Source organism: Ovis aries, chromosome 15 (genome assembly GCF_016772045.2).
Source record: "Ovis aries strain OAR_USU_Benz2616 breed Rambouillet chromosome 15, ARS-UI_Ramb_v3.0, whole genome shotgun sequence".
Lineage (NCBI taxonomy): Eukaryota > Metazoa > Chordata > Mammalia > Artiodactyla > Bovidae > Ovis > Ovis aries.
Window position 1 is genome coordinate 27,769,035 of NC_056068.1, and position 20,140 is coordinate 27,789,174.

General features: G+C 53.1%; 1 protein-coding gene across 21 annotated transcripts in view; it reads left to right on the plus strand.

The window, feature by feature from the left end:
• CEP164 (centrosomal protein 164) overlaps positions 1-20,140 on the plus strand; it is a 69,943-nt gene that overhangs the window by 34,545 nt on the left and 15,258 nt on the right. For 17 of the 21 annotated variants that reach the window (XR_009596583.1, XM_060399721.1, XM_060399719.1 and 14 more), the window contains 7 exons: positions 6,140-6,508; positions 7,429-7,509; positions 9,656-9,739; positions 14,031-14,116; positions 15,081-15,248; positions 15,959-16,096; positions 17,884-18,021. Coding sequence is in view for 20 of the 21 variants with exons in the window: in XM_060399721.1 (XP_060255704.1) it covers positions 6,140-6,508; positions 7,429-7,509; positions 9,656-9,739; positions 14,031-14,116; positions 15,081-15,248; positions 15,959-16,096; positions 17,884-18,021 (1,064 nt within the window). In the remaining variant the exon portion in view is untranslated. The remainder of the gene's footprint in view (positions 1-6,139; positions 6,509-7,428; positions 7,510-9,655; positions 9,740-14,030; positions 14,117-15,080; positions 15,249-15,958; positions 16,097-17,883; positions 18,022-20,140) is intronic. The other 4 variants (XM_060399725.1, XM_042232675.1, XM_060399727.1 and 1 more) reach the window with 3 other exon arrangements.

A 20,140-nucleotide genomic window follows, 5' to 3' on the forward strand; every position in this document is an offset into this window, starting at 1 on the left:
GAGAGTAAAGATTCTGGCCTATTCATGCCTGTGTGTCCTTCACCTGGCTTGTTGTGGTACTTAGGAATACATGGGTGTATTTTGCTGAGCAGTTGAGAGGATGAAGGGCTTCCCTGGTGAAGAATTCTGGTGAAGATTCTGGTGAAGAATCCACTGCAATGCAGGAGACCCCAGTTCGATTCCTGGGTTGGGAAGATCCACTGGAGAAAGGATAGGCTACCCACTCCAGTATTCTTGGGCTTCCCTTGTGGCTCAGATGGTAAAGAATCCGCCTGCAATGCAGGAGACTTGGGTTTGATCCCTGGGTTAGGAAGATCCCCTGAAGAAGGAAACGGCTACCCACTCCAGTATTCTGGCTTGGAGAATTCCATGGACAGAGGAGCCTTGTAGCTAAGTCCATGGGGTCGCGAAGAGTCAGACACAACTTAGTGACTTTCACTTTCTCTTGAGAGGATGAATAGGTGAGTGATTGAGCCACGCTGGGACCGGAGGATATGCTGGCAGGTCTCACTGTGCTTCTTTCTTCCCTGGGTTTTCCCAGGTTCTGGCTAGAGTGGATACTTGGTCCCTGCTTCAGCTGGTGAATTGAAAATCCCCATATGGACCTATGATAATGTACTATGACTTGGAAGAGTTAATTTTTACTTTATAATATAAATGTCAACAAAAAAAGGGATTTTCTTCTTTGACATGTCCTGGATTTTCATACGCTTCCCTTCTGATCTTTATGTGCTTCTTTGAAGGAGTGGGAGTTTTTAAGCGCATTTTTTTTTAATAACCTCTTTAATATAAATAGGCAACTCAGTGTGATGAGGGGAAATGTCTGGAGTGGGAGGTGTTACATACACTCCCCACCTCTGTCTCTAGTGTCCCAGCAGATTTCGTTCTTTTTGCCACATGGAGTGTTGGAATCCTGTGTTCTAGCCTCAGGCAGGAATTGGGGCTTTGCGTGGTGGGGAAAGTTTGTGTTGGGGATGAATGGGAGTTTCAGGACAGACAAAGCTGTCTCTGATTGCCATACCCTTTAAAATGGCTTTTGTCCCAGTTTATTGGTAGGGCTCAGACGGTAAAGAATCTGCCTGCAGTGCAGGAGACCCAGGTTTGATCCCTGGGTCAGGAAGATCCCCTTGAGAATGAAATGGCAACCCACTCCAGTATTCCTACCTGGAGAATCCCATGGACAGAGGAGCCGGGCAGGCTACGCTCCATGGGGTTGCAGAGAGTCGGACACAACTTGGTGGCTGAACAGCAGTAGTGTAGACCGTGGGTCCTCTGAGCTGCCTACCTCTTCCAGCTCTCAGGCATCTCAGGCTGCCCGAGATGGAGAGCTTATCCTATAGTTTGTTCTACCCTGTCTCGCTGTGAGCAGTCACTTTGCTCATGATTCCATGAGAGGGCAGTAGGGTGGCGAGAATGCCTCTCTCTCTCCATCCCCCTCCTCTCCTGCCTTCAGCTTAAACCCATTTCTAGTCTATTACAGAATCAAAAGCGCTAGGTTCCTGGAACAGACGCTAAGAATGGAAGGGAGTGAAAGAGGGGAGGCTGAAGGGTAGGCGAGCAGGCAGCAGGTGGCCTTGTGGAGCTGGTGAAAAGCCCATCAGCAGATCAAAGGGGAGGGAGGGAGCTGCGCTTAGAAATAACAGGATGATGTCAGTGTGATTGGAAAGCGCTAACCACACCACCGGGGAGCAGTGCAAAGAGCTGGGTGGGAATGAGATGTGGGAAAGAAACCAGACTGACGTTTGGCTTGGTGGGGGTCTCCCCAGCACGGGATCAGTGCAAGGATGTGGTGTTCAGCTCCCTCATTCCCCACCCTTGAGCCCCCGTGTAGATTGTAGGGCCCCTGCCTTTGTGTTCTGGGCTGCAGGAGGGGGACTGCGGTGTGGGAGACCTCAGAGCTTTTGGAGGGGTATGTTCAATATTCATGAACCGATTCTTACAGGCACTCTCCTGCACCCTCCCCCACCCCCCTTTATGCAGATGGCAAGATCTTTTTGGAATAAACAGCAGGAATGTGCCTTGAGACACTCAAGGACCAGGGGCTGTGACAGGAGGAGACAGAAGGAGCGCGAGCATGGTTGAACTGGGAGTAGGGCCATGCTGGGGGTGTGTCCCCGTTCTCACCCATAGGACGCTGGTGCAGGGGGCCATGTGCAGGGGCCTGGGCGTGCATCCTGGGCGGGGCCTCAGGCCGTGGGCCCCGAGGTGGGGTGAGGAGCAGGGGTGAAGAAGAGCATGGAGGTGGCTGGGTTTTCCAGACACTCAGCTCCCGTTCATCCATTTGTGGATAATCCACAACAGATGCCTCTACCATCTTCCCCCACAAGATGTCCCTCCGCCAGCCCTGTCACTGCAGTTAGTTGACATGGGCATGGGGAATGCAAGTTCATTTATTTTAATGTTAGCCATGTTTTAATATTTTACTATTTAGATAGACAGAATAGGTTCAGCTCTGTCATGAAACGCTCTTCGTTTGAAGGCTTGAGAGTGGCGTAGCCTGGGCCTGACATTCTTGCCGTCTGGCCGTATTCTCTCATGTGTAAGAATGGGAATCTCCACGTGGATCTGGTGTCCTCTGGTTTTTGATAGCGTATTTGTTTTTCCATCATTGTGAATATCCATAGTTGACTTTTGTCTAGCTATTTTCCATCTCATAACCACCGTGACAAATATAATCTGATCTCTGTATAGCTTTGTAAAGTAGGTACCACTTTACAGAGTAGGAATTCCTCTCTCTGTGTTGACGCACTTAATCATTTTTAAAAATTGCGTCCCAAACACTGACTGAGCAATTTGTATGTGCCAGAAGGCACTGAGGATATTAGGGAGCTGATGTGGTGGGGGTCACAGGCAAGGAAGTCAGCCGTTATAGTACAGTAGTGGTTGTGCAAAAGGGTGGGGCAGGCTGAATTCAGGAAGGCTTCACCTGGAAGAGGTGATGCTGTCAGGACCAGTGGGAGCTTGTCAGGGTAGATTCTGTGTGTATGTTAAGGATACGCATGGCAGAGCAGGGAAATAGCGTGATGTTTGTTTGCAGGCAGGATGTGTGTGGCTTCAGATGACCTCAGAGGAGCAGGCAGGGCTGGGTGAGAAGGGCTGTGAGCCGTGCGAGGAGACATGAACCTGTGGTCCGATACCCTCTCTGTCCTCCGATCAGAGGTCTATTGCCCATCTTTCATCAGGAGATGAGCATGGCCAGGGAGGATTGGTCCTGCTCGCTGGGCCAGACACCTTTCACTCCCCCCAAGACGCCCCGACATTCTTCTCCTCCGTAAGATTTTTCATTGATTTTTGTTGGGTTATAGTTGCTTTACAGTGTTGTGTTTGTTTCCGCCGTACGGCAGAGTGAATCGGCTCTGTGTTTACATGGACTCCCTCCCTTGGATTTGCCTCCCATTTAGGCCACCGCGGAGCACTGAGCTGTGTGTGCAGCACGCCCCTGTTCCCTGTGCTGTGCAGTGGGTCCTCATTAGTTGCCTGCTGTTTACGTAGTATCAATAGAGTATATATGTCAGTCCCAACCCCCACTCCCTGCTTGGTATCCATACGTTTGTCCTCTGTGTCTGTCTCTCTTTCTGCTTTGCAAAGAAGACTACCTATACCCTTTCTCTAGATTATACATAAATGCATTAGTATACACTGTTTGTTTTTCTCTTTCTGACTGACTGCACTCTGTGTAACAGTCTCTGGGTCCATCCACGTCTCTGCATATGGCGCGGTTTCATTCCTTTCATGGCTGAGTAATAGAGAGTCCGTGATAGACACGTGCCACACCTTTTTTACCCACATCCTCCGTGAGCCCCCGACCAGTCACCGCATGCTGGCCACTGCTGAGAGCTGGCCGCTGTGGGGACACTGAGGTGAGGAGGCCTGGCCTTGCCCTGCAGATGCCTCTCAAAGAGGAGGGAGGAGCCGACTGTGCGGACTTCCTCCACGCTGCAGTTGGGGTGTTGGGAGGGCGGGCAGCACTGGAGGGCACTGTGCTTTGGTGCGGCCAGGGCATGAGGGAAGCCCACCCCTTCTCTGTTCAGCCTCCGCTTCCCTCCCTGGGTACAGGCTGGGGCTGATGACAGCAGCAGCACCGTGTCCCATGCCCTCTGCTTCCGGCAGTCAAGGCTCATAGCCAGGGCCACCAGGGATGTTTCACTTTTCTCCAGACCCAGCTGAATTCCTTGAGGGCAGGATAGGTCTTCATATTTGGGACCCCATGGCAGGGTTGAGAAGGGGCTCAGTGAATGAACGTGTGGGTCTCATCATAAAACATGAGGTTTCAAGAGCTCCCTGGTGGTCTAGTGCCTAAGAGTGCACATGCTCCCAACACACGGGGCCTGGGTTTGATCCCTGGTCAGGGAACTAAGATCCTACTTGCCACAACTAAGAGTTCACATGCTGCAATTTAAAAAAATTGAAAAAGATCTTGCATGCTGCAGTGAAGATCCAAGATCCTGCCTGCCACAGTAAGACTGGTACAGCCAAATAAGCACACGAAAAAATGAGTTAGCGTTTACAGAGCGCTTGCAGTGTCCAGGTACAGTTCTCTGCTCTTTACTCATTTGATGAGCATTAACTCATTTAATCTTCCCAACAATCCCATGAGATAGGCCTTAGGATACCCCCTCATTTTAGGGGGAGAAACTGAGGCACAGAAAATTTAGTTTGCACGAGGTCCCTGGAAGCATGGAGCCAAGATTTGAAACCTGGGTGTTCTGTCCCCCGAAGCTGGGCTCTGAAGGCGCTCTGCTGCTTCTCTCTCTTAACCATCCTTGGAAAGTTTGGGTGGGCTGGTTGGTCGGCTGCCAGACCCACAGTGGGTGGTCACAGCTCTGAGTTCAGTGGATCCTTTAACAGACGGCATGGGTGAATGCTGGATTTGGGGCTTCTCCTTGGCCCTCTGTACTTTGGTTATCGGGCTTCTTGTTGGAGTCTCCAGAGTCAGGGGTTAAGAGGTCTCAAAAGTCTCTGCCTATAAGCTGTTCTCACTGACGGCCCAAGTGTCAGGCCAGATGTTTTCTGGGAGGAGGTCTTCTCTGCCTGAGCCCAGGAGGGATCGCTGGCTGTGCTTCCAAGGGTGGGGGTTCCTTTTCTTCTTGTGGCAGCTCTTAGCGTTTTCCTAGGCCTCGTCTCTAGGTCTTTCCCATGGGCTTTGTGAGTGAGAAGCAGGGTGGCAGTTGTAGAGGGGTGCTGCTCCCATCTCCTGTGAGGAGACCCTGCAGAGGGGACCTTGGTGGACTGACGGCCTGCAGCTCCTGCACCTTTGATCTGCCCCGGCTCGTGCCAAGGCTCGGCTTGTTGACGGCGTCGGTGGTGGTGCAGCAGGCCCCAGAGCAGGGCCATTCTGCCTGATGACTGCGGGACTCTCCACAGGGCTAGAGACCCTCTCAGACCTGGGCTGTGGCCCGAGGCTCTCCTCCTCCGGCCCCCTCCTTCCCTCTCTCCCGCCACAGATCTCAGACCTGTGTTGCCAGGCCTCTCCCCACCTTCCGTGTCCTCTTATGGGCGTTTCCCCCCGTAAGTCTCCTACACACCTCACCCCATCTGGCACCTTTTGCTCAGAGGACTCACTTGAGAGTCCTCCAGCAGAGGAGCCTGGCTCCCGGGCTGCTTGTGTGGCCTCCTGGTGGCAGGTGGGAGGGTGGTGCTTTAGGGAGAGAGCTACCCTCATTGCTATGGAGAAGGGGCACCCTCTCGATATTTCTTCCCTGCTACCTTTTAAAAATGAAAAACACAAGCTCTGGACTTTTCTCTCATGCGGTTCTCTGTTATCATTATCGGAAACAAGTATTGACTTCTGAGCCTGCAATCTTATGGTTTGGCCAGTGGGACTAGAATGAGACAGATTTATTACTTGAGGATGTGATGGGTTGTCACAGAGTCAGGCACTGTCCAGCGCCCTGGATTCCAAGCCCTTCAGTGGAGGGGCGTCAGGTTGGGTGTATCCAAGTTCACATGGAAGTTCAGAGTCAGTGGATCTGGGCTGGAGCCAGGAGTCTGTTTTTAAAAGCTTTTGAGGTATGGGATAACCACTGGTTTCAGAACTGCAGGCCTCAGGGAACAATGGCAGTTCTGTTTTATCAAGTCTCCAAACTCCTTGCGTTAATTCCTGACATCTTCCCTTCTGACGCTGTTGGCTGCTCCTTAGGAGTCTCCAAGAGCAAGCCAGCCAGAGGAGAAGGACGTTTCTCTTGATTCCGATGCTGCCGGCCCCCTTACTTCAGGCAAGCCCTTCAGCCAAGGTGCAGACAGCAGCCTGAGCAGTGCTGATGGCAAAGAGCAACAGCGAGGAGAGGCAAGTTGGCCCCCAGAAAAAGGAAAGAATGAGAAGAAGGATCCTGGGACGTCCGGAAGTGTGGTGGACCCCGGAGGTGATCAGGCTGCCAATACCACTAAAAAAGAGGCACCAGAGAACCTGGTGGGCACAGGAGAGGAGGGTTCCAGGAAGGAAGAGGCAGCAGAGGAGCCAACGGAGGAGGCCTCTGTCCCGAAAGAGAGCGGATCAGAGGCGAGTGAAGTAAGTCACTCGGTCCCGCGGGCAGTTGCTGGCTCCAGCCCTCTCTGCTCTCTTGAGCCCAGAGCACATTTCTCTCTTTTCATCTTTATTACTGAGTCAGAAGCTTCATTTGCAGACCCTGCAATGGGCTGTCAACATCAGCCAGAACCCTTAATTGTGACAAATATGCCCAGACCCAGCAGGCAGTAAAATTCTGAATGAAACTCCATACCTGCTGGCACTAGAAATTCAGAGCAGACATTTGCTTTTCCACGGGCACCCTCCTGGGATATTCATGCTCTTCTGGGCTCCCACTTACTTCCTCTCGCCATTTCCCACCTCCCTCTCCTACTTCTTGACATCAGTTTTGAGTTATTCCTGGTTGCATCTTATGTCCCTATAAAGAGAGGAGGCATTGAGGGAGGTCGGGGTTGGGGGGCACATTTGGGTGTGTCCTGCCCCAGCACTGGTCAGTCAGGTTACAGGAAGTCTTGCTTGGCAAGATGAGGCCAGTGACCCAGATGGACAGACATAGGAGCCAGGGGCGAGAGCATTTGGTGTCTTCATTTTCCAACCCTCAGTCCTGCTCCTCCTCCAGGGGGATCGTGAGGGAATTCATTAAAGAGCTTTTCACTGCTTTCTGGAAAAGATGCTCTCGTCATGTTTTTCTAGGAGAGCAGCAGACTTCTCCACCGCTGACTTTCTAACCACCTCCCACTCTGCTTCACTTGGCTGTCCCTCCACGTCTAGAGTGTTGCCCCTATTTGGGCTGCCCAGCCTGAATGGGCTGGGGGCTGGGAATGGGAAGGTCCACAGGCCTCTTTCAGGTTTTCCAGAGGAGGTGGATTTCGGTTTGGGTTCAGCCCTGTGTGGGCGCTGTGGAGGCTGGTAACGACCCTCTGTCTTCTGCTCTGGGGACTTCTCTGTGTCTGTCTTCCCAGGAGTCGGAGATCAGTGAACCCGGGAAGCAACTACAGCTCTCAGACTCTGCTGCTTCTGACCCCAGGTCCTTCCTTGGCTTGGTGAGTCTGAGTCTGAGATGGGAGTTGGGGGTGGGGCGGTGGGCAGCAGAGTAGTGATAAAGAACATAGATATGCAAGTTACTGTGGTTAAATAATTTGCTGAGCATCTCACAGCTTGTAAGTGGGGAAGTTAGGACTCAAACTTGGGTCTTGTCTAACTCCATTTCCTCAGCTCGCCCTACCAAGGATAACACTGCCTACTTTTTAGGTTTGTTGTGAGAAGAAGGTGGGGTAAAGCGTATATACATTATTAGCATATGAATATTGAACAAGTATAGTTGTTATTACTACTACTGCTACTGCTGCATGAACTGCCTGTGAGATCATATGAGATCATGGCCTCTGGGCTCTTAACAAGAGCATCGTATGAGCGTAGGAGATTGGAGACTGTGTGTATATGTGTTTATGGGATCACTGAACTGTGGCAAGGAAGGACCAGTCCTCAGGCTCTGACCAAGAAGTGTGTTGAAGTGTGGTCATTTCCAAAGTGAAGACTCCTCTGGAATGCCATTATCCACGGTGTCTTTGTTCCAGCCCTTCCACCTTCCACTGAGCCTCCCGAATCCTGGCTTCACTTGCCAGGTTTGTATCTAAGGGGAGTAGTCTGGGGTGCTTTTTGGCAGAGAGTTTCTTCCAGAAATCATGCTCCATCTGTTTGGAGGAGGCAGATCAAAGGGAAGGGATTAGTAGGAGAGGGTCAGGGATGAGCAGTAGTGATACGAGGGGGTGCAGAGGAATTAGGAGGCTGTGTGCGCTCAAGCCCCTCGCTGAGCCATGGGCTTAAGGAGCCAGATGGCAGCTGCATTGAGTGGAGTAGAACTCACGCTGAAAGGAAAATGTCATCCACAAAGAAAACCCACAAGCTAGGAAGGGGAGGCAAAGTCACTGTTGGCGGAAACCATCACGAAGAGTCACTGTGCCACAGAGCTCTCTGAAGCAAGGGCCCTGGCCCTTCTCGGGGAGTCGCCCTGTGGAGAAGTGTGTCCGTCAGCATTTTTCTTCTTTACGGGAGTGGGTGGAGGAGGAAGCCACGGCCAGCAGGACCAGACCTTGGCTGGGCGTCCCGCCATTCATCAGGGCTGATGACAGAACTGTCCCTGTTAGCGTGCTGTCGGGTAGCAATCCATCACCTAGCCCAGAGGGGCTCCTGGGTTCGGAGGGGGCGGGGTCCTGGCTCTGCAGCAGCCAGAGGGCAGCGGGGAGCTGGCACCTGCGTGGGCCCTTGCTGCCCATCCCAAAGAGAAGCCAGTGGAGAAAGTGGTGCTGATCCATCCCCATTGTCCAGAGGGGCACCTGTATGGGAAGGGGAAAGAACCCGCTGGGAGGGGCCTGGCAAGCCCTGTTTCCTACCTGTCCACGGATCTTCTGGGCACTTAGGCCTCCTGTCAGGCGCCAGGAGGGAGAGACAGCTGGAAAGTGACATGCTTTGCAGCACATGTCAGGCAGAGAGCTTGGGCTCTGGAGTCGGCCCAGGACACATCTGACCCCCAGCCCTGCTGCTTAACAGATGCATGACCTTGGGCAAGTTACATGGGCTCTCAAACGGCTTCCTACTCTGTGAGATAAAAATAAGAGGACAGTCTCATTGGGTTACTTTCTTCCCCTGTAATTTGATTATGAAAAATTTCAACCGTATGGAAAAATTGAAAGAATTTTATAGCGAATACCTACATTCTTACCCCCTAGAGTCTTCAGTGAGCAGTATACCGTAGTTGCTTTACCACATACCTTTCCATCCAGTCGCAGAGTTATTTTGAAGGAAAGCAAAAGTGTTAGTCACTCTGTCATGTCCTCCTCTTTGTGACTCCATGGGCTGTAGCCCCTCCAGGCTCCTCTGTCCATAAGATTCTCCAGGCAAGAATGCTGGAATGGGTTGTCATTTTCTGCTCCAGGGGATCTTCCTGACCCAGGGATCAAACCCGGGTCTCCTGCATTGTAGGCAGATTCTTTACTGTCTGAGCCACCAGGGAAGCCCAGTGTTATTTTAAAGATGAGGTTAGTGAGTAGGTGTTGGAATGCTTGGCACGGTGTCTGGCACGTGGTAGGCGTCTTTCGGGAAGGTGGGGGTGGAGGAGAGGCCCTGATCTCTGGTGGGCACTGACCGTGATGAGGGGAGAGCTGACCTTCCTGTCTCCACCATCTCTAGGACTTCGGTTTCCGCAGCCAGATCTCAGAGCACCTGCTGAATGTGGACGTGCACTCCTCCGTCCTGGATGGAGCCCACTGGGAGGTGAGTCTCTCTGGGGCTGGGCTGGGGCCTCATTTTGGGGGATAATCAAGAGCTGAGGCTTACCCATCCCAGGGTGCATTTCTGGGAGTTCTCTCCCTTCTGATTCATCAAGGCAAGGCCCTGACTGTGCCTGCGATGGGGCATTCATGCTCGGTTGCTGCCGTGAATTAAGGGCCCCCCGACTCCCTGTTTTTGTCTCTTCATCTATTCATTTAGCACCTGAGGGCTGACCATTTGAAACTGTGCAAAAAAGCACTGTGCAGCTTGTGGACTTCAGGGCACTTCCTAACCTGGCCCATTCAACCTCTGCAGTCATGTCCTCAGCCCACTTGCCATGCCCTGGCTGTGCCCACCACTCACCATTCCCCGGGGCCACACTGTCCACTGCTTCACCACCCTGCCTGCCAGCTGCCTCCCCTTGTGCCCTGAGAGCTCTTTCTTGGTCTCGGAGGCCCACCTCTGACGTCCCCTCCTGCATGCAGGATGACTCGGTCCTTCCCTCTGCTTCCCTTAGTGCCGCTGTTTCTGTTTTCTGGTTCTCTGTCTCCCCTGCCAGATGTAAGCTCTGGGCAGGCGTGGGTGTCATTGAACCCAGAGTAGGGGAGAAAGAGGACTCAGACACAGGTCCTATCCGCAAGGAGCTTGAAGCCAAGGTCATTTTTAAATTTTTTCTTTTAGTATTGAAGGATGGTTTAATATTATGAATCTTCTAAATATATTTCATGATATCTGTGAATCAGAGGATAAAGCCTTCTGATCACTTTGAGATCAAAAGGTATTTGACAAAAATTTAATACTGATTTCTAAAAATAATAGCATTAAGGAAGCCATTTATTTAACATGACTAAAATTTTTTTTATTTTTTCAAAACAAGCACCAATATCATGGTGAAACACTAGCAAATATTTGCAAACAAAACTGACAAGGGATTAATCTCTAAAATATACAAAACAGCTCATGTAGCTCAACAACCAAAAAAATCAAACAACCCAATCAAAAAATGGGCAGAAGACCTAAACAGACATTTCTTCAAAGAAGACAGACAGATGGTCAACAAATACATGAAAAGGTACTCGGTATCATTAATTATTAGAGAAATGCAAATCAAAACTACAATGAGGTGTCACTTCAGACTGGCTGGAATGGCCATTCGAAAAAAAATCTGTAAAACATAAATGCCAACATCACTTTCGCCTCCTCTGTGGGATTATTGAGAGGAGAGAGGTTCTGACATGCGGTCTCTGCAGGTTTGAGGGGGCATTTGGTTTGGGTGAAACAAACAAAGTATTTAATGTGAATCAAGCCTGGGAGCCCTTAGTGAAGCCAGTCCTGAGTCGGGGTAGAGTTGTGAGTCCGATTGATTGGAGCCTGACATGTTCCTCTCAGCTCTGGCTGATAAGCCTTCCTGGGCCACTGCTTAGCCACCAGGTCCCTGCTGGACACTGGATCTCTCCCCCTCACTGCCTGCCCACCATTTGCAGCACTGGAGGTCTGTAAAGGCACAGACAAGGCCAGGTGGTGTTCGTCAGGAAGGGTTTGGAGCAGGTGATTGGTGAGGTACCTTTGGCAGCAGGTTAAGTGGGAAAGTTACCGAGTTGGCCAGGCAAGGTGATTTTCCATTGCTCTGACTCTAAAATCTGGCCCATATTAGAATCCTTAAGTGAAAGAAAGTGAAAGTCACTCAGTCATGTCCGGCTCAGTCATGTCCAACTCTTTGTGACCCCGTGGACTACACAGTCTGTGGAATTCTCTAGGCCAGAATACTGGAGTGGGTAGCCTTTCCCTTCTCCAGGGGATCTTCCCAACCCCGGGATCGAACCCAGGTCTCGCGCGTTGCAGGCGGATTCTTTACCAGCTGAGCCACAAGGCAAAAAAACCCAGATTTCCTTGGGAGGCTTTTCAAAAGAGTGGACCACCAGGGAAGTCCCTGTGATTTACTTAAAGTGAAGACTGAATCGTGAACGAAAACAGAACCCCAGAGCTGAGTTTAGGTTAGGGAAGGGGTGTCCTGAGCAGTCTTAGGCCAGAGGCTTAGAACAGGCATGTGTCTCCTCGTTCTGAAGAGTGTCTGATGGCCTTGTCTGGTTCCTTTGACTCCCTTTCTGGGGCAGAAAGTTCTAGGGAGCAAGTAAAACTCTGCTCAAAGGGCCTCTGTGTGGGTACTTGCCCAAGGTGTCCCCTTTTCTCTGCCTCAGGGCTGGTTGAGTCTCTAGCAGAAAGGTGAATCAAGAAGGAAACAGACATTGTCCGCAGCTCATCCTTTCTGATTCAGGGCTCAGCCCTTCAATATTTATTACGACCACTGTACTTTGTTACCCATCTTATATTTTAGTTTGTGAAATAGATTGGCCTGTGGGAGGGGGGTGCTCTCTGCTGAGTGTGGTGTGATCTGTGATCTTTTAGTTGCAAGTTGAGCCCTGGAAGGGGAGGAGGCAGGGCGGGAGAAGGACGCCCGCCCCGCCATTGTCTGTGGGCTCTGCCCGGCTGATGCGATCAGGAATGGCAGCGCTGGCAGGGAGCCCTTCTGCTGCAGGCACCGGGAGGCACTCCCAGGCAGCGTTTCTATTTTTAATGTAATTTGGGGGAGCTGGCTTTTAGTTCAGACCCTGCCCTTCCTCACCCATCCAGATGGCAGAGTCGGCCACAGCTGCCGGGGCTCAGGCTGCCAGTGGAGAGGCGTGGGGGGCTGCGGGCACGGGGGTGGGGACACGGAGGTGTGCCAGCCCGGCCGGAACCCCGCCAGGGAAGATGGAGTGGGCTGTCTCCAGCCCCACCTCTCCTGTTAACCCTCGTGTCCCAGAACAGACGGGGCCCCTGCGAGTGTGGCAGGAGGAGTGCAGGTCCTAGGATGGGGACTGGCACTGGCGAAGCTGGGTTTCTTTCTTTCTTTTTTTTTTTTTTTTTACCCCCAGGCTGGGGGAGAGGGGGAGGAGTGTGAGGAGAGCTGTGTTTGTGGCTTGCCTTTTTTGGGCCGGAGTTGGGCCCCACTAGAAGCCCTGTGCACTGTGGCTCACTATCTCATTTTTTAAAAAATAATTTTATTCATTTACCTTTGGCTGTGCTGGGTCTTCACTGCTGTGCGGGCTCTTCTCTTGTTGTGGCGAGAGGGGCCCCTCTCTAGCTGCAGGCTCTGGGCTTCTCATTGTGGTGACTTCTCCTGTTGCATGTAGCACGGGCTCTAGGGCGCGGGGGCTTCAGTAGTTGCGGCTCCCGGGCCCTAGGGCACAGTCTCAATAGTTGTGGCACACAGGCTTAGTTACTCTGGGTGTGTGGGATCTTCCCGGTTCAGGGACGGAACCTGTGTCTCCTGCACTGGCAGACGAATTCTTTACCACTGAGCCACCCGACCTGGGGATCGAACCCATGTCTCTTCTCCTCCACTGCAGGCGAATTCTTTACCATGGAGCCACCAGGGAAACCCAAGGGAAGCTCTGCGATCCCATTTTGCAGTGGAGGAGGTGCTGGAACTAAGGGTTAAGTCCAGGCTGACAGCACTGCTCCACCCCTGTAACCTTACCCCTGCAGAAAATTGGTGAATGTATTAAGAGCAGTCCTTTTCACCAGCTTGCTAACTTTGCCCAGAAACCCAAACTTTAAAACGAGGTTTGGGCTGACTCTTTTCGTTTCTTCTTTGCACTGTCTGGCAGGTATAATTCCTGAGTAGGAAGAGGGCATCATTGTCTACTGAGGGCACCTGGGTGTCGGGGATCTCAGAATGGTGCAAAGGAGCGCTCCGTCTTCCTCCCTTCAGGTTGCCCTCGCAGTGCCCTTCTCATCTGGAGTATAGCTGTCTCTCGTTTTACCACGTCTCCATCTCTCCGGGATCCTTCCTCTTTGATGCCCTTTGTCTGCTGTCCCCAGTCCTGCTCACTGAATTTCAGCATTCCTGATGACCGGTGGCTCTGGTGGTCGGGGGCCCGTGGATTTGGGTTGTTCACGGACGTCTCTGCTTTCTCTCTGCAGCTGGCAGTGAATGTTTCCACCTGCAGGAGGCAGGATTTTCTTTTTCTTGTGTGTCCTCCTTCAGCCTGTGGCTTCTGACTCTGCCTGCAGTGGCTGTGTTGTCTGACTCATCCTCCCCAGGGCAGCAAGGCCAGCCCTGGGAGCAGCTGTGAGCCTCGGGGCTTAGCCGGAGCTGCAGGGGCTTCACTGTACAGCAGACAGGCCTTCTCTTCTGCATTCCAAGTGGCCCTCCCTCACCAAGAGCCACCTCTCAGTGGCCCCTCCTGGCATGGGCGTCAGTATAGACCCCCCACCCCAGTGAGCACTTTCCAATGCTACTTGTCTGCAGGCCCAGAGGTTGGGAAGAGAAGACAAGGATGCCAGCCAGTCCAGCCAAGAGGCGCTGCAGAGCAAGCGGTCCGGAGGCTCGGAGAGGTACCGTGCATGGGAGGCGGCCCCTGGGGACTTTGGGATGGCGTGGACTTGGGGCCAGAATTCCTGCCTTTGGTCTATGTGTCTGTGTGCTCCTGGCTGAAGGCAGGTGAGGAACTGAGTGGATGGCCTTGCAGAGTTTGTGTGTGTGTGCGCGTCACGCAGACCAAGACAGAAGTGGGAGGTATTGCCGCAGCGTTTGGTGGGACTTTGTGCCCACAGCACTGTTGTGGGCCAGGGCTCTGTCCTCTTCACCCGATTGGATGCAGCCTCATGTGTCCTTGGTCATGGGTCAGGGCTGGATACTCTGCTGGAGGTCTGGGGGACCATGCTAGAGGATCGGTGCTGCAGCTTAGAGCTCTGAGCCAGGCCTAGCCACTTCAGAAATGGCTGCAGCTGTGTGTGTGTGTGTGTGTGTGTGTATGTATGTGTGTGTGTGTCTGTGTGATTGAGAGACAGGGGCTTCCAGCTTCTCAGGCCTGGGCCCATGAAAGAGACGGGTTGCCACCCTGGCAGGGGAAGGGGGTGGTCATTCTACTTTTTGAACCTTTGAAAGCTATCAGCATTTTTACTTCCTCAAAGCTACGGCTTCACGCATTTTCTAGAGTGACCATTTGAGCCTGGCTTCTGTTTTTCTCCCTCTTTCTGCTCAATTCTTCCATCACTTCCCCAACTCCCAGACCCCAGAGATGGTGGGGATAGATACACCTGTGAGTGTGGCCAGATGTCACTCCTGGGCCACGCAAATGCAGCCCATGGTCCTGGGAGGGCCGAGTCCAGTGCAGGCAGAGTGCAAGCACAGTAGGGAGCTTCTCTGTCCTGCTTTTCTGGCTGTGTTGCCCTCCATGGAGGTGGGGCCAGGACTGGGGTCCAGCCCGGAGGAGGCATGGACCTGGGTCCACGTCCTCCACTCTGCAGTTCTGCTGCTGCTGTCTGAGTGGAGGCCCTGATTCTGCTCTCTGCTCAGGTTATCTCCCCCTCTTCTGCGTGGGGAGCGGCTCCAGAGTCTCCTTCACAGCCAGGCCACTGACGCAGGGCCTCCCCAGGCCCCAGAGGGGCAGCCTGAGCAGAAGGAGGCAGCAGAGCCTGAGGAGGGCTCTCTGGGAAGCCCCCCACCCTCTGTTTCCCTGCAGAGGTAAGGGGCGGCCGGAAGCCTCCCAGGGTTGTGGGGCAGTGGGTCTGGAGAGGTGGGGCGAGCAGGGGGCAGGTTTGCAGCCTAAGCAGCAGCAATGGAGGTTTCTGGTTAGTGCTTCACACGAACTGAGGGAGGAACTCTGCCTCTTCCTAGTCTGCAGCCTGTAGCTACAATCGGGGTGCACAGGCTGGTTAGGGGAACTTAGAAACTCTGGCACAGGAGGTGTCTCTTCTGACCCAGCTGCCCCCTGCCAGGGCCTAGGGCAGAGTCTGCTGTCACCCGGGCTGGGCCGTTCCTGCTGGGGAGTGGCCATGTCTCCCGGTCCCCACCTGCCAGCCACCTTCTTCCCCATGATCATCCCACCGCTAGTCATTCAGCAAGCCCAGCGGGTGGAGGGAGCCCTGCTAGTGCTGGGCCCCAGGTCAGGGAGGTGCAGTGCCCTGGGCTTCCCGCAGGAAGAGAAGGATGCTGGCCTTAGAGCTCACCTGGCTGAATTGAGTCACTGGGGAGGCAGAGCAGCAGCACCCCGGAGCCCCTGCTGTGTGGGGAGGTGGGGAGTAGAGCTGAGACCTGAGGCCTGAGACGGCACGTGTTGCTGGGGCTGCCTCCTCCCTTGTCCCCATCAGAGCCCTTGGACCCCAAGTGGGGTACACCTGGAGCCTCTCACCTTCCTCTGGCTTTAACGCAGTTCCTTCCTTGTTGCTGTCAAGGGAGGCGCTCCCAAGCCCACCTGCCGCCCACCAGAGGGGCGAGGAATGGCGTCCCCAGGCCGAGGGGCCGGATCCTGGGCAGGAAGAGCCCGAGGAGAAGGTGGCGGTCAGCCCCACCCCGCCAGGCTCTCCAGAGGTGTAAGGGCCAGTTTCCATGTCTGCCCCTGTCCTCCATTGTGTAGATTGCTTTAGTGCCCATCTCGTCTTGGGTGGTGGGGAGAGGGCGCTCTGGCCCTGGCTCAAGGAGTGGAGTGGGAGGAAAGTGAGTGTACCCTTGGTTCTGTGTGCACCCTTGACCCCTAAGCAGCCCCCAGGGCTCCCCTCATCAGCACCTAGGGTATGAGGCTGGAAGCGAGGGGGCAGAGTACCTTCTGGGTCCTTAGCAGAAACCTGGTCAACCACGTTTTCCTCTCTATCAAGCCCTGTTTTCCTTTAAAAAATTATTGAGGTATTTGTGTACCTGGTTGTATGTACGCATGAATTGTACAAGTCAATGAATGTTTATAAACATATGCACCATGTCACAGGCTTCCCTGGTGGCTCAAGACAGTAAATAATCTGCCTACAATGCAGGAGACCTGGGTTCAACTCCTGGGTCAGGCAGATCCCCTGGGGAAGGGAATGGCTACCCACTCCAGTATCCTTGCCTGTAGAATTCCATGGACAGAGGAGCCTGGTGGGCTGCAGTCCATGGGTTGCAAAGAGTTGGGCATGACTGAGTGACTAACACGTTTCACACACCGTATCACAGCCTCCCAGATCTTTGAGAACACTTCCGTCCCTCCTATAAGCTTCCTTGGGCTCCTTTCCTCTTAGTCCCCCTGCCCCAGGCCACCACTCTCCTCACTTGTCACATAGATTAATTTTTCCTGTTCCCAACTTCATTTGAATGGAATTATCCAGGACGCAATATAGCTCTTCTGTGCCTGGGTTCACAGCTCACCTGCATTGTTACACTTCTGAAACTTAGAAACCTTTTAGCTCTTCTCCCCCTCTTTCACCTCTTTTACAGATGAGGAAACTGAGGTTCAGAGGGGTGAAGGGATTTGCCCAAGGTCACATTGCTAGTTGATTGCGGAATTAGATCTAGATTCTAGTCTCTGGAGCCCTTGACTTCTGTCTCTTGGTCCGCAGCCACTGTGTCTTTTCCCTGCATGGTGTCAGGGTTTCAGGGTGATACAGTTTTTCCTGCCTGTGAGCTGAGCAGTACAGAAGGATTAAGAGTCTTTAGGATTGGGGCTGATTGTTGAGCAGAGACAGGTTCACGCACTGATTACTCACAGCAAGTGTCTCCAAGGGCTGGCGGGACCCAAGAACGCATGTTCTCCTGTAGTGCTGAAGGAGTGATGTGGAGAAGGTCTGGCCCCCTTTTCAGGTGGTGGTCCAGCCCACCGTGACAGCGCTGCCCCTGAGGAACGACAGGGCTTTCCCTGATCTCCTTGGTGGCTGTGGACAGCCAGATCAGGGTGCTTGTGATGAGGACAGGAGGTGAGCGGGCTTCAGAAACAGGACCCTCTGGGCAGAGGTCTGGGGTCAGAGGGTTTTCCCAGGGCCTCTGGGAGAGAAGTTGTGCAGTGAGGCTCCTCCCGGCCGCCCAGGCTGACAAGACTTCCTCTCTGTGTCTCCTCCCGTCCCCGCGAGGCTGTCCCCGCTGGGCTGCCCTCTCCTTGACCCCACAGTTTCAGTTTACACGGTGCTCTTAGGAGATGTCTTCTGCTCCTTTCCTGGAGTCTTCTCAGGCTCGAGAACTTCCTTGCTATTGACCTTTACAGCTGCCTTAAGAATGGATTTGTTCTCTGGGTTTCTCAGGGGAGTGACTCTGTGCCTCATTTGTATCCATGGAATTTTAATTTGCAGAGGTGACTGAGTGACAACACGAAGAGGCCGATGCCACTGAAAGAAGAATTTATTCCTTATATTTCCAGAGAGAAGAGGGCATGCCATGCCAGGCGGGGCCACGTGGGGAAGGACCAGAGTTGGTCAGGAGGGGAAAGAAGCGAGAAGGAAGAGCATGACCAGGAGCTGTTATTGGGGTTTTCGTGGGAAGCAATGGGTGAGGCGGGGTGAGTACTTGAGCGAGTGTGGGGGTGAAGTTTGGATAATTTTGGATGGCTTTGGGCTCTGGCATGGTCTCTGGTTGCCTGGGGCTCGGTCCTGGGTGATCTGGGGCATGGGAAATAGATTAGGAGATGGTAGGGTGGGTTTGCTTAGGAAAGACATATCCCTGTGCTCTCTATAAGGATTGCCTGGTCTGGGGAGGGGCACCCTCTCCTTGACCAGCCAACTTCTTCAGATATTGTAACACTGTAAAATATAGAGAATAAAAAACATGATTGGGAGGGTCTGTCACCTACATGGATGTTGGCAAGCTGAATCAGGAGGAGTTTGGAGCACAGACAGGTCAGAGTGCAGGCGGGTCCAGCAAGCAGCGACTGCTGTGTGGGCTCTATGGCTGGAAGGCCTGGGTCTGGGAAATAAGCATACCCTTCCCTCTGTCTTCCCAGCATCCTTCTTGAGGTGTTTGTAGAGAGAGAAGGCAAATGGGTTAAAACCATTGCGCTGAAGAGAGAGACTCGCAGACAGAGAGTGAACTTATGGTTGCGGAGAAGGGATAGTTAAGAGAGTTTGGGATGGACAGGTACATGCTGCTATATTTACAATGGATAACCAGCAAGGACCTACTGTATAGCACAAGAAACTCTGCTCAGTGTTATATGGCAGCCTGGATGGGAGGGGAGTTTAGGGGAGTATGGCTGAGTCCTTTTGCTGTCCACCTGAAACTGTCACAGCACTGTTGATTGATTATACCGCAATCTAAAATGGGCTTCCCTTGTGGCTCAGACAGTGAAGAATCTGCCTGCAATGCAGGAGACGTGGGTTTGATCCCTGGGTCAGGAAGATCCTCTGGAGAAGGGAGGCTACCCACTCCAGTGTTCTTGCCTGGAGAATAGAAGAACCTGGTCGGCACAGTCTGTGGGGTCACAAAGAGTCGGACACAACTGAGGGACTAACTAACACTTCAATGTAAAATAAAAAGTAAAAAAAAAAACCAAACTACTGGGTTGAAAATTAGTGGAGACAGAATCCCTCATAGTGATCTGAGTTTTAGTGGTGGCACGGCCCTGTCAGGACTGTGGGTACCACCGCCCTCTTCCCTCTCCTCCCTCCCTGCCCGTCCCTCCTCGTTTTCCCTCATATATCTCAGAGTAACTCGGCTGGCAGCCTGAAACGACATTCTGCTGAGCCTCCTCTTGGCCACTCGCTGCTGGAAACTGGGTCTCACTGATGGTGATACCTGAGGAGTGGCCTAGAAATCAGACCTGCCTCTTTTCCTGGAGGCTTTGACTTCCCAGGCATGTCATAGATCTTTCAGGCTCACTGTTGACAGTGTTGGACCTAAGCTGGGAGTTTGGGATACTCAGTCTTGAAAACAGGGACACGGTGAAGAGGCCCGCTGAAAAGCAGCCCCAATCTGCCTGCATGCCAGGCGTGCAGGCAGGGTCAGCGGTGCGTGCAGCCTGGGTGCGTGCTGTCACGCCGGCTGGTGCTCCGTCTCTCCGCAGCATCTGTCCCTAGGGCCCCACATAGCTCTGCAGCCCACAGGGGAGGGAGACATTAAAAGGTACTATCTCAGGGAAAAAAAAGATGTTTTCAGCTCAGGTTGGAAATGAGTTGGAGGGTTGATGAGGCGGAGAGCTGTGGCAGTGGCAGGGTTGGGGGGAGGCTCTTTCCCGGGCGGGATTCTCAGAGGAGGTGGTGGCTACATCTTACATCTGCATCAGTCTGGGCTGTGTCAGGGGACTGAGAGGAAGTGGGAATTGAAAGGAGGGAGATGGGCTTGGGAGCAGAAGGGGACTGAAGACAGAGCTCAGGACCATTTCTGGTCCGAGTCACGATTTTAGGAAGGATCTTAATGGTATTTCAGAGACTTCGGTAGCCTTTTGTCTGTTTCCTCGGTCTCTGGCCTCAAGGGGCTGGAAGGGAATTCCAGAGCCCTCGTTTCCTTCTGCTGTGCTAGTCTGATCCCACCCTCTGCCTTCCATCTGCTGCAGAGCGGGGGCTGAGGGCGGAGGGGGTTCTGCATCCCCTGCAGGCTGGCTCCCCTTCTCGAACTCTGGCCCCACCCCTCCTTGATTCAGACCCTGCCTGCGTGCTGCTGTGGTCCACTTGGCCACGGGGCCA